Source organism: Antennarius striatus, chromosome 15 (genome assembly GCF_040054535.1).
Source record: "Antennarius striatus isolate MH-2024 chromosome 15, ASM4005453v1, whole genome shotgun sequence".
NCBI classification, from domain to species: domain Eukaryota; kingdom Metazoa; phylum Chordata; class Actinopteri; order Lophiiformes; family Antennariidae; genus Antennarius; species Antennarius striatus.
The window spans coordinates 2,725,390-2,738,354 of record NC_090790.1 but is presented as its reverse complement, the minus strand read 5'-3'; the positions used below and the strand labels follow the sequence as shown (position 1 = coordinate 2,738,354).

Here is a 12,965-nt window from a genome sequence, read left to right as displayed (position 1 = left end):
CTGACTTATGTTGAACCACCCCCAGGGCGGAGAGAAGTAATCAATGTCTCACAAAATTAGTAGAGAGCTGAAAGCTGTTCATTCTCAAACAAGTTGAGGATAGAGAGAGATGGGTATCCGTGCTTCGATGCCTGAAGGTGAACTTTTTAAGCATTTTTCAACTTGTTGTAAATATGTGATTCTTGTTTCTCATTTTAAAACAGCTCCATTTATGTTTTTGTTTGTAGGTCCTCCATTGAGGATTGTGATGATAGGAAAAACTGGAGTTGGGAAGAGTGCTGCTGGCAACACCATTGTTGGAAAGAAGGTCTTTCATTCCTCGGCAAGTGCACAGTCTATAACGGAAACCTGTGAAAAAGAACGGGTTCAGAGTCGCAGGAAGATCTACGTAATCGATACACCTGGGATTCTGGATACTTCTAGAAGTCCAGAGAACTTAAAGACAGAAATCACTAAATGTATCCAGGTGTCCTCTCCCGGTCCTCATGCCTTCCTGCTGATAATTCAGATTGGCAGGTTCACCAAAGAAGAAGAACACTGCATCCAAGCCCTAGAGAAAATCTTTGGACCCGAGGCTTCTAAGTACATGATTGTTCTGTTCACACGTGGAGATGAGCTAAAGGGCAGAAGTATTGAGAACTATGTACAGACAGGCCACCCAAAACTTCAAGAAGTGATAAACAGGTGTGGTAATAGGTACCATGTCTTCAACAACAAACAAAAGAGAGACAGAAGGCAAGTGGTTCGGTTGATTAATATGATTGATAACATGGTTGCAGCAAATGGAGGAAAGCACTTCAGTCAAGAATTTTTTGAAGAGGCAGAAAAGACCATCCTGCAGCAGAAGTCTCAAAGAAAAAAAGCTGAAGAGAAGATTTATGACTTCTCCTTCATGTCTGAGCTGCTGAGGAGGGTCATTCTGTTTCAGGCTACACTGAACGCTGCTGTGCAAGGAAACACCGACAACCTCTCAAATCCATCGCCGCCATAGCCTACAGCAACGTGATGCAGTACATTGATGGAAACATTCCAAGCTCTACCATTCCAAGCTCATGTTCTCATTTGATAGAGAAAAGCTGAAATAATTTAAAATTTGTTTGCGCAACAAGCCACATTTTCTTGGGAAAGTGGGAGTTTTGTCAGAAAATACTGTAGAAATATTTTTGAAACTAGAGATATGAAGAGATTATGGGCATCATTGATTGGTCATGGAAGACTGACTAATCAGCAACAGTTTAACCAGTCAGTTAGCACTATCTATTAGAAACACTAATGAGTATCTACTTTTCTGTGAGGATACATTGATTTTTGGTAGTTTGATATGTTTGTAAATCAAATCTGAGCTTCTTTTTGAGATGTGTGAAGTTGGTGCAAGACAGTTACTTTATGATTGTATTTGACCTTTACTGAATTAGAGTCAATGAATTAGCTTGTTGACTGTGACAATGAATAAATTTGAAAATCAAATGTCAAATGCTTGAAAATCCCTTCCGATAGTGCCTCTCTTTGTTTTCCAGTTTAGCCCATAAGCCCAATATGAATATTCTTCATGCAGATCTTCTGTATCTACAGTATGTTCACGAAATATTTAATTCACACTCGTGGAAAATTAGAAATAAACCAATTCACCTGAAGTGCATGTTTTTGGAAGTTGGAGGAAACCAGAGAACCCGGGGAGAAACCACGCAGACACGGGGAGAACATGTTAACTCTGCACAAAGAACTCAAAGCCGGAACCTCCTTGTTGTGAAGTGACAGCACTACCCATTGCACCACCATGCCACCCACAAAATCAACATAAAGAAAAGTCATAGAAAATAAGTCAAGAATAGTATAGACTGAATACATAACATCAAGCATAACACATTTGTAGGTAATATAGAAGTGAATGAAAAGGCCAGTTTATAACCTATAGATTAAATAGTTCAATGCTGAATTTAGGTATTGCCAATTTGACCTTCTTTTAAAAATGTTCACTGAGCCATTTTTTATAGTGATTTTCCTAAGATTTCTCTCTATGTTTCTGGGAATCTCTAATAAACAAGTAGTTAGGTTTTGTTAGGTTGGTGTTAATGCATCAAGACCTTTGTACATATAGTAACCCGGTTGGTTTGATTGAACTTTTTTTTACAGCTGCCTGAACAACAAACGGCCAGCACAGCATATATATATATATATATATATATATATATATATATATATATATATATATATATATATATATATATATATATATATATATATATATATATATATATATATATATATATATATATATCCTATGTATGTCTATGTATGTTTCTGGGAATCTCTAATAAACTCTAATCTCTAATATGTGTGTGTGTGTGTGTGTGTGCGTGCGTGCGTGCGTGCGTGTGTGTGTGTGTGTGTGTGTCTATGTGTGTGTGTCTATGTGTGTGTGTCTGTGTGTGAGAGAGTGTTTGTGTGTGTGTTACTATTGTGATCAAGTCTATAATCACCAAATACAGGCAAAAGTTGTTTCGAGTTAAGTCGCTCTCAAATACACATTACAGTATACACGTAAAAATAAAAATCTGGTTTACATCATTTCACTTGAATTTACATTTGTCGGCCACAAGTATTGGACTGTTAAAATGCCAACAAAACTGTTAAAAGCACATGATATCATGTTACCGTACAGTGAATAAGAAAAAAAAATCATATTCTTATCCAATAGCAACCCGTGTTACCTGCAATGCAGAAAAGGTGGTTGATGATGAAATTGCAATGTATGAGATGTATACTGGACTCTTGAAAATCACCAGAAAACTGTTAAAAGCACATTATATCATGTTACTGTACAATAAATAAGAAAACACACAATATCTGAAATATGTATGTATAATTCCAATATATACATTTCTTAATTTTCATGTTTTAGTATTGGGTGATGTAGTGCAATTCTTCTGTTATTCTGCTATGATAAGAGGGGAAACACTACATGGCTAATTTTTGCAGCACAGAAATAATTTGTGTTATAGAACAATTCCGTGTTTCTACATTTTATCTAATTTCACATTTGAACAAACAAACACACAATATGCATCACATCTATCAATTGGAGTCTGGGAGACACATTCTCTGTTCTCCCAAATGAAGAAATAACCCTAACACACATAGATCAACAAAGCAATGCCAAAAATACCCTCACAGACTACAACCATAATAACAAAGGAACTAATGCGGAAGTAAAGATTATAAAAGAATGATGGATCATTTGAGGACAACAGCCAACAAACCTGTCAGGCAAGAACCAAATCTAAAATTACATAACAAGGACATTCTTTGTGGTTAGAACATGGACATTGAAAACAAAAGGTAGAGGTAGCAAAGGCCAAACAAGGGGCTTATGATGACCTGTATGCTAGGTTGGACAGTAAGGAAGGAGAGACTGATCTATACAGGTTGGCAAGACAGAGAGACAGAGATGGGAAGGACGTGCAGCAGGTTAGGGTGATTAAGGATAGGGATGGAAGTCTATTGACAGGGGCCAGTAGTGTGATGGGAAGATGGAAAGAGTACTTTGAAGAACTGATGAACGTGGAAAATGAGAGAACAAAGATTAGAAGAGGTGATTGTGGTGGACCAGGAAGTAGCAAGGATTAGTCAGGATGAAGTGAGGAGGGCATTGAAGAGGATGAAGAGTGCAAAGACAGTCGGTCCTGATGATATACCTGTAGAGGTTTGGAAGTGGCTAGGAGAGCTACTGGAGATATTTTATAAATGTTTTTACGACCAGATTATCGCACAATTATACTGTAACTACTTGGATATCTCTGTCAGAACGTGATTCAGATGAAGACACCTGGGATGAGTCGCTAGATGGTTTACTGTGTCATTACAGTAAACCATCTAGCGACTCATTCCAAGTTTTCCATTGATCGGTAGCCAGTCAATGGAAAATCCCATTGACCGACTACCAATGCTAACCTGCTAGCGGGTCAATGGGATTTTCCATATTTACGAATGTATAAGGATCATGGCCTGACATGCTGTTTTTGTATGTTTTCTTCAAATGTCACAGATCTTCTCAGTAAAATTACCTCTTTATCATTTTTGTTTATGTTTCGCGAGTGCCATAATCTTGCAATAATCTGGTCATAAAAACATTTATATAACACCTCCAGTAGCTCCAGACATGAATTAATTATCCACTAAACCCTGGGAATTCAGAATAAATACGATGGGTTGTCCGAAAACGATCTTACCTTCAAATCTCTGTGGAAATCCTCTGAGGTAAAGTGCTCATGACAGATCCTCGGATCCTTGGTCATATTGACCCGGTTATTCCGTACTCTCCATCTCCTTCCTAAGTTCCCAGAAGGTATTCTAAAGAACGACAGGTCCTTGTCTGTGTTTTCTTGATGTTCTGTTGACACTACTGTTCACCGCGCAGGTAACCATGATATTTTTGGAGTTAATCTCGACGTGGATTGCATTGTTTCTTATGGCTGCAAAGCTATGTTGGGCGCCAGTGACATATGACACCCACGTGACCACTGAATGTGGAAGCTGCTGCGGCGCAGATTTTAAGGTTTTCTGACCGAAGGGATGATGCGACACATATAAAATGTATGTTTTCTTCTATTTTTTTATAATGTTTAATTACATACAGTATTTGTCACTTAAAATTAACTGTACTGTCCCTTTAAGATGCATTGATACTGAATTAAAACTCATATTACTGGTTTTCATGTCCAAACTTTCAGTCACTATTTAGACATTGAGAGGAGAGGTTTCAGGGAGGCACAGAGAGTTTCACTTTCACTACTAGACAATGTGGCCTCATAAAAATTCATTGAAATGCGAAAAAAAGTTGTGGCAACAACAGAGAAATAAAGCTGATGAGCCATACAATGAAATCATGGGAAAGAGTAGTTGAAGCTAGACTAAGGGCAGAAGTGAGCATTTGTGAACAGCAGTATGGTTTCATGCCAAAAAAGAGTACTACAGATGCAGTATTTGCTTTGAGGATGTTGATAGAGAAGTACAGAGAAGGCCAGAGGGAGCTGCATTGTGTTTTTGTAGATCTGGAGAAAGCTTATGACAGGGTGCCCAGAGAGGAACTGTGGTATTGTATGAGGAAGTCTGGAGTGGCAGAGAAGTATGTTAGAGCGGTGCAGGAGGATTGTAAGACAGTGGTGAGGTGTGCTGTAGGTGTGACAGAGGAGTTCAAGGTGGAGGTGGGACTGCATCAGGGATCAGCTCTGAGCCCCTCCTTGTTGCTATGGTGATGGACAGGCTGACAGATGAGGTTAGACAGGAATCTCCGTGGACTATGATGTTTGCAGATGACATTGTGATCTGTAGTGAGAGCAGGGAACAGGTGGAGGAGAAGCTAGAGAGGTGGAGGTTTGTCCTGGAAAGGAGAGAAATGAAGGTTAGCCGCAGTAAGACAGAGTACATGTGTGTGACTGAGAGGGACCCAAGTGGAAGAGTGAGGTTAGAGGGAGAAGAGATCAAGAAGGTGGAGGATTTGAAGTACTTATAGTCAACAGTCCAGAGCACAGGAATTTTAAACATTACTTTGCGTATCAAGAACACAAAACATCCCGAATATTCAGGAAGAGATCTTGAAGAGCCTTTCAGATAGGAAACTTACTGTAAATGAACTGACAAAAAAAGGCAAAACAACTACCACAAATTTCCCCACTGTGGGGCAATAAAGGTTTATCTTATCTTATCTTATTGTGGCAGGAGGCGGAGCTCTGCCCAGAAGTTCACGGCTGTACCTGACTAGACTGATTAGCCTGAGACTTTTTAAGCTGGTTCCACTTTTGGTTATATGCCAGATTTTTTTCTACCCTTGGCAACGCCCCTAATTCCTGGACTTTTTCTGTTTGGATCAAACTATGAATGTGGACTTCTCCCTAATGTTCTGCATATGGGTCTAAACCCTATCCATGACAGATGTACATGCATATTTTGCAAATCATAAGGATGTGTAGCCTGTGTCAGTCATTCAGCTCAAAAGATAAATCAAGAGCAAAAAGAATCAACTGAGCAAAAAAGAGAATCTTTATCCTTCTTTAGCAGATGATAGATTGTAGCCTGATTTAGAGTTTGGGGAAGAGTTCCACAAGCAAAAGTCTCAGTATATACTGTACATCTAATAATAATAGCCATTGGGTCTTGGGCGCTTTCCATCCTGAAGAGATCTCACAGCCACACTGAGCTCTGGTGACATGATAAGTTTCCCAAGATTGTCAGCAGTTTCTGCACCAACAATAGGAACATTAAAATAAGCAAAGAACTCATCAAAGTCATCAAGACACAGAATCAGATAAATATAATCACGTATAAAAGTTCTCCCCTGGTGGCCGGGCATCTGCTCACAGGGCCGGCCGGGCTCAGCCCGAAAGGACAACGTGGGCCCGACCTCAAAGGAAAATGTAGGGGATGGGTGCAGTGTGGATTGGGTGGCAGTCGTCAGCATGGGCCTCGACGACCCAATTCCCAAACAAAGAGTTTAGCTCTAGGGCATGGAATGTCACCTCACTGGGGGAAAGGAGCCAGAACTTGTGAGGGAGGTTGAGAGGTACCGACTTATATATAATTGGGCTCACCTCCACCCACAGCTTGAGCTTTGGAACCAAAGTCCTTGAGAGGGACTGGACTCTCAACTTTTCTGGTGTTGCCCATGGTGAGAGCTTGCTTATAGCGCCGCAGCTCAGCTGTCATATATTGGAGTTCAGCCCAGTGAACGAGAGGGTGATGTCCCTGCTCCTTCGGGTTGGGGACAGGTGTCTCACTGTTGTTTCAGCCTACAGACCAAACAGTGGTGCGGAATACCAGGCCTTTTTGGAGTCCCTGGGAGGGGTATTGAATAGTGCTCCGACTGGGAACTCCATTGTTCTCCTTGGGGACTTCACCCCTCACGTGGGCAATGACAGTGAGACCTGGAGGGGGGTGATTGGGATGAATGGCCTTCCCGATCTGAACACGAGTGGTGTTCTGTTATTGAACTTCTGTGCTAGTCACAGTTTTTCCAGAACGAATACCTTGTTCAATCACAGGGATGTCCATATTTGCAAATGGCTCCAGGACACCCTAGTGCTGGAGGTCGATGATCGACATTGTTGTCGTATCATCAGACATCCGACCGCGTACGTTGGATACTCAGGTGATGAGAGGGGCAGAGCTGTAAACCGATCACCACCTGGTGTTGAGTTGGGTCCGCTGGCAGAGAAGGGGGCCGGACAAACTCAGCAGACCCAAACACATTTTGAGAGTCTGTTGGGGACGTCTGGCAGAACCTCTCTGTTTTTTTTTACACAGCTTCTGCCGACATCCTTACTGTCCACTGCTCCTGCCTCACTATTGCCTGCACACCTCACTGCACAGCATCGTGACGGTTCGGCCTCCCAGCATCAGAGGTCTTTTGCCACTCATTGCTTGTGGAGCTTCAGCTGAAACATTTCCCAGAACAAGTGCCCCAGACACTTTGTCTAAGTTCTAATGTTATGTTTAATAAGGTTGGGTTATCTCACTATTTTTTATATCCAGAACAATAATGGGGCATTGGTATGTACTTCATGTGAAATTACGAGTTCAAACCGTACAATTTTTTTTGCCTTGAGTTTTTGAATAACTGTTCTCCTGAACCCGTCTCTCTACCCTTTTACGGACTTTACTTACCTTCATTGCACTGCCCTAGCAATCTGACCCTTGCCTGCACATTGGACATAGATTTAAATGTTTCTTTGCAACATATAAAAAAAAATCTGTATTTCCTGTTATTTGTCCAGGGTGCATCCCCAACTCTTGCCCGTAGCCACGTGTGATAGGCTCCAGCATAAACCCGTGACCTGGATTTCAGATGAACAAATATTTTTTTTCTTCCTCTAAGTGCAGAAGAACTGAGGCGTGGGTGAACGAAGACATGTTGGAACTATTTCCATTTTATCACTGAAGCAAATCAAACTTTATCAATGATAAGTTATCTTCTCTGAAATGTCAATTCTTCTTCGGTTGTGAAACATGGCGGTGTACATGTCACAGATGAGACATGTACAGACTGTTCAGCTCTATTTTTACCCCCAGAACCCCCACCATATGTCACCAGTATAACTGTGGCTCACATATACATCACTGCTTTAAATCATTAAGGATATCCAGTGCATATGGAAATGGGTCAAATACTTGAACATGCTGTTCTGTCTTTCTGTAAGACAGTTTGTTCTCCTTTCAAAGTCAAAGTCAAGTTTATTGTCAAATGTACCATGTATGCACGGCATACAGCACAAATTACAGTCCTCTCAGACCCAACAGAACCCAACAAACTGAGAACAAACTGTTTTACTTTTCCTTTTCAACTCACCAGTTAGCTATCAAAAACAATCAGAAAATCAGACAGTACCTTAGCTCCATTAAATTTCTCCATATTTTACATATAGATATAAAAGAAACTGAGAAACCCTTCTAAAAAAGAACAGTTTAGTAACAGTTTTAAAAAAAAAACAGTCAATGCTGCTACACTGAAATGCTTCTGTTCTCCACTCAATGCCTGAGATAAAATTCACAATTAAACACGTCTGATTTGTGCTTCAATTAATTATTACTGCATACACACAATCCATCATAGGTTCTCTAACAAGGATTGTTTTCAATGCCACTAAGATTAATACAGTATATTAGTAAAAACAAATCTTGCAATGTTGAAGGCTGTAGGGTTGAGAGAGAGAGAGAGAGAGAGAGAGAGAGAGAGAGAGAGAGAGAGAGAGAGAGAGAGAGAGAGAGAGAGAGAGAGAGAGAGAGAGAGACAGAGAGACAGAGAGAAATTTGATTTTTCAAATCACAAGAACCCAATTACAAAGTTATCACACTGACTCAAAATCCAAAAGAGATTCACGCAAAAATAAATTCACATTAAAAAAAAAAAAAATAGCAGGAGAATGATAAAGAATCTAAACAAAATATACGTGAATTAAACCAATCAATGACTGAACACAAGCTCCTCAGACAACACAGAACATAAGACATCCTTGACACACCACAAGTTTGTAAAAATATCTCAATAAAGAGAGAGAGAGAGAGAGAGAGAGAGAGAGAGAGAGAGAGAGAGAGAGAGAGAGAGAGAGAGAGAGAGAGAGAGAGAGAGAGAGAGAGAGAGAGAGAGAGAGAGAGAGAGAGAGAGAGAGATTTAAGGGTTGTCATATTTTTAGATAGGACAACCCCCAACATCACAAAGCTGATTAATGACTCTTTGGGGGGACGGTATATAGGAGCAGAACTGCCTGCAGCATCTCAGCACAGATCATCATCACTGTAAGGTACCCGACCTCCACTTCTGAAGGGTTCAGGTTATGGCAAACATCATCAGCATGTGAAGTTAAACTAAATGTAGACGTGAAATTAATGTTTCTTTATATTTCCCTGTGTTTGTGCAAGGAGCTTGAATCCATTTGAATATGTCGACTGAGAAGAGTGTTGATGTGGTCGGCTGCGACGCCTCCATCATGAGGAACGCCTGGGAGATCAGAGAGAAAGAGTATGAAATGAAAATGCAGTATGAGTTGGAACGAACAGAGAAGAGCGCTCTCAAGACGTAAGGACCAAAGATTTATTCATGTGTACTGGTTGTGTCAAACTAATTACACTCTTTCAAATAAATGCCTGGGATTTAGCGTTAAACTAAAAAAGCACGCTTGTTTTATTCCTGGTTTGGTGGACGTGACAAATATTCCTCACATAACTGAACATAAAATGAGGACTCCAGTAATAATTTGGCCTCTTCCTACTTCAAAATGCTTTTACACAGTTGCCAGTTAAAGCTCATCCCACCTGATAAAATTCATTACAGCAGTCCTGCAATAAATCAATACATAAATAAATGAGTAAAATAATGATGGAAAAAATCCAGTTCTTGGACCATCATGAATGATGTTGTTTGTTGTGCTAATAAGATATCATATGATTATTTTGTCCCACCATTTATATCAATTAGAATAGAGGTAATGACAAAAATGTTTGTCTGTATAATGCATTAAAAGTTCACTACTATAAAATTTAATTAACATCTTATTAAACCAGTTTCAAAAGTGTGTAGGAAGAGATCCATCAGCAAATATATGAGTGGTTAACACCAATAACAGATCTAACGGAGTAACCACACCGTTTGGGCTATACACTATCTGGCTCCATGCCACGGCCCTTTAGGCAGCTTTGCTAGATTTACAGCAAAGTGACAAAAATAGGATTTTACAGTCGTACTGTAAAAAGGAAGGAGGGGAGCTCAGGGTAGAATTACTGCTCACCACGTGGCAAACATGTTGGTCATTGACCTGTGTGCACTTTACATTTCACGCATTAAAAGCAAAGCTGCCCACCGTTTTAACAACTGTCACTTTAATTTCATGATTACTGCTTTTCCAATATTTATGTTGCATAACTGCTAACAGTATAGGTTAGAAATCATTTTGTAGAAACATTGGCCTTTATTGATTATAAATGGAGACTTTGGAGTTTAATCCTTCATTTTTAAAAAATATTTCTGTGACACGTTTTACCCATGTTTAGGTGAAATATAATTTTTAACTGACTTGATATATTATTTTCATAATATTAAGAAAAGTAAGATGAATATGCTCAGTCTAGTTTGGTTTGGTAATAATGGTGGGACCTTTTCATTGCTGGTGTTAATGCTACTGTAGATACTGTAGATATTTTTTATTTTAAAAAAATGTCACATTTTAAAAAAACTGTACCATGTCCTCGCAAAAGCACACAAGAGATAATCTGCGAGAATCGTATCCCTGTAGCTCCCTCTAGTGCTCCTAATACCATCTGCAGGATTCCATCATGATGGGATGTAAACCACCAATCAAGATTCAAGATGAGTGTCAGAACTTCTGAAGCCCCTCCTCCAGCCTGCTGTGCTTCTTTAAGTTATCATAATATATCAGAGGTCAATTGAAAGCCTGTTAACATTGAGATACTTTTCTACCTGTTAAAAAGCTTGGTAGAAGAGAAGTTTTTTGGGGGGGTGAGCACATTGCTGTAGGATGCAGGTGTAGAGAGCTCCCAGGTGTTGCAAACAATTTTCATTTTTTACTCTTTTTATCCATGCTATTGCAAACTCATATTGTTATTTTCGAACTTACATAGCTTTTTTGTTGCTATTTGAATGGAGAAGCAACTTCGGCAACAAGTTATCACCACAACTTTGCCTGCTTTGAATAAGAACTCGGACCATGCTCGTGCTTCTGCTGGTGCTAAGGACACCGGCTCTGTCAAACTACCTGTGGATCTGGACAATCTCCGTTCTGTTTTGATGTCCAATCTAACCTCTGCTATTACCAAACAACTGAAACTGGTGATTGACACTGCTTTTGCACCCATTGCTGTCGCGATTGAAGAATTTGCAGCAAAGATTGACTCTCAAGATCGTCGTATCATTGATCTGGAGCAACACCTGTCCTCATACAGCGACCGGGTCGTGTTGCTAGAAAAAGAGATTGAACATCTTTCTGCGACAAACAAACAATTTATGGATAGTATGGAAGATTTTGAAGCCCGCTCCCACCAATGTAATCTTCGAATCATTGGCACACCTGAGGGGGCAGAAGAAGCTGATCCAGTAGCATATACTGTATGTCCCACTTTTTCGTGGATGTTTTTGGGACAGATGTGTTCTTGTCGCCACCGCTTCTGGACCTTGCTCATCGTATTGGCCCTAAACCACTGAATCCCAACGCAGAAAGGCTCAGGCCGACGGTTTTCATCGTTTGGTTCCATTACCATCAGGACAACGACCGAGCCTGGTGCTGGAGGATCGTCAACAAGAAGCAGCTCATTCATGATGGGCGAAATGTTTACATTTTCCCGGACTTCAACGTCAGCGTTGCCAAGAAGAGGGCTGCTTTCACCAATGTGAGGCGGTGTCTGAAGGAGAAAGGTGTGCGCTTTTCCCTGCGTTTTCCTGCAAAACTCTGCATCGACCATGGTACTGACAAACTCTACTTCAATTCGCCTATGGATGCGCAGAGCTGGTATGACAGTAAATTTCCTTCGTGATAATGTAAGACTTATTTTCCTATTTATCGGTTTTGATTTAAATTGGTTAATGTTTAAGTTATCTAACTACATGGTGGTTGCTCAAAGATTATCACGGTTAGCTGTGGCCCTTTTGTTTTTGTTTTTATTTAAGCATATACTGCATGCTGTCTTTCTGTTTGTCATTACAATGGTTCTTTACTCTTCTCGATGTATGGTATGAGTGATTATGTTAAAGATGATTTATCCTTGAGATACCTGAGTTGGAATGTGAAAGGAATGAATAGTCCTGTGAAGCGAACTAGAGTGTTCTCTCACTTAAAACAATTGAAGGTAGATGTAGTTTTTCTTCAGGAGACTCACTTGCGTGTTAAGGACCAACTTAGAGTAAAACCCCCTTGGGCTCACCTTTCTTTTCATTCTAATTTTGACTCCAGGGCCAGAGGAGTTGCCATCTTAATCAACAACAATGTACACTTTTGTCATATTAAGGTTATAGCTGATAAAAATAGCTAGTTTCTTCGTCCATTGATACTTTTCTCAAAGTAAATAAAACTCCTGACATATCTTACTCTATACCATGGGACACCCTCAAAGCTTACCTCAGAGGAGTCATTATATCATATGTTTCTTACCAAAATAAAATTAGGAAAACTAAACAGCTGGACCTTTCCAGTGCCATTCTCAATAACAATCATCTGTACACACTGAACCCATCACCTTTATAAACAACGTCTTAACCTTCAGACAGAATTTGACCTCCTGTCAACAGGGGCAGCAGAAAAGTTACTGTTAAAATCTCGTGGTTCTTACTATGAATATGGTGACAAAGCCAGTCGTCTTCTAGCTCATCAACTAAAGCGTCATGCAGCAGGGCGCACTATTCCACAGATGAAAAGACTGTCCAGTGCATTGACAACCGATCCTGTTGAGATAAACAATATTTTTAA

The 12,965-nt window shown here is 40.0% G+C and overlaps 1 protein-coding gene across 1 annotated transcript; it reads left to right on the top strand.

Moving 5' to 3' along the window:
- The first annotated feature begins 92 nt into the window (after window positions 1-92).
- On the top strand, window positions 93-1,368 carry LOC137608714 (GTPase IMAP family member 7-like). The gene is made up of 2 exons (XM_068335259.1): window positions 93-137; window positions 228-1,368. The coding sequence occupies exons 1-2, from the start codon at window positions 110-112 to the stop codon at window positions 989-991; spliced, it is 792 nt and encodes a 263-aa protein (XP_068191360.1). The 5' UTR covers window positions 93-109; the 3' UTR covers window positions 992-1,368.
- Window positions 1,369-12,965: the final 11,597 nt, after the last annotated feature.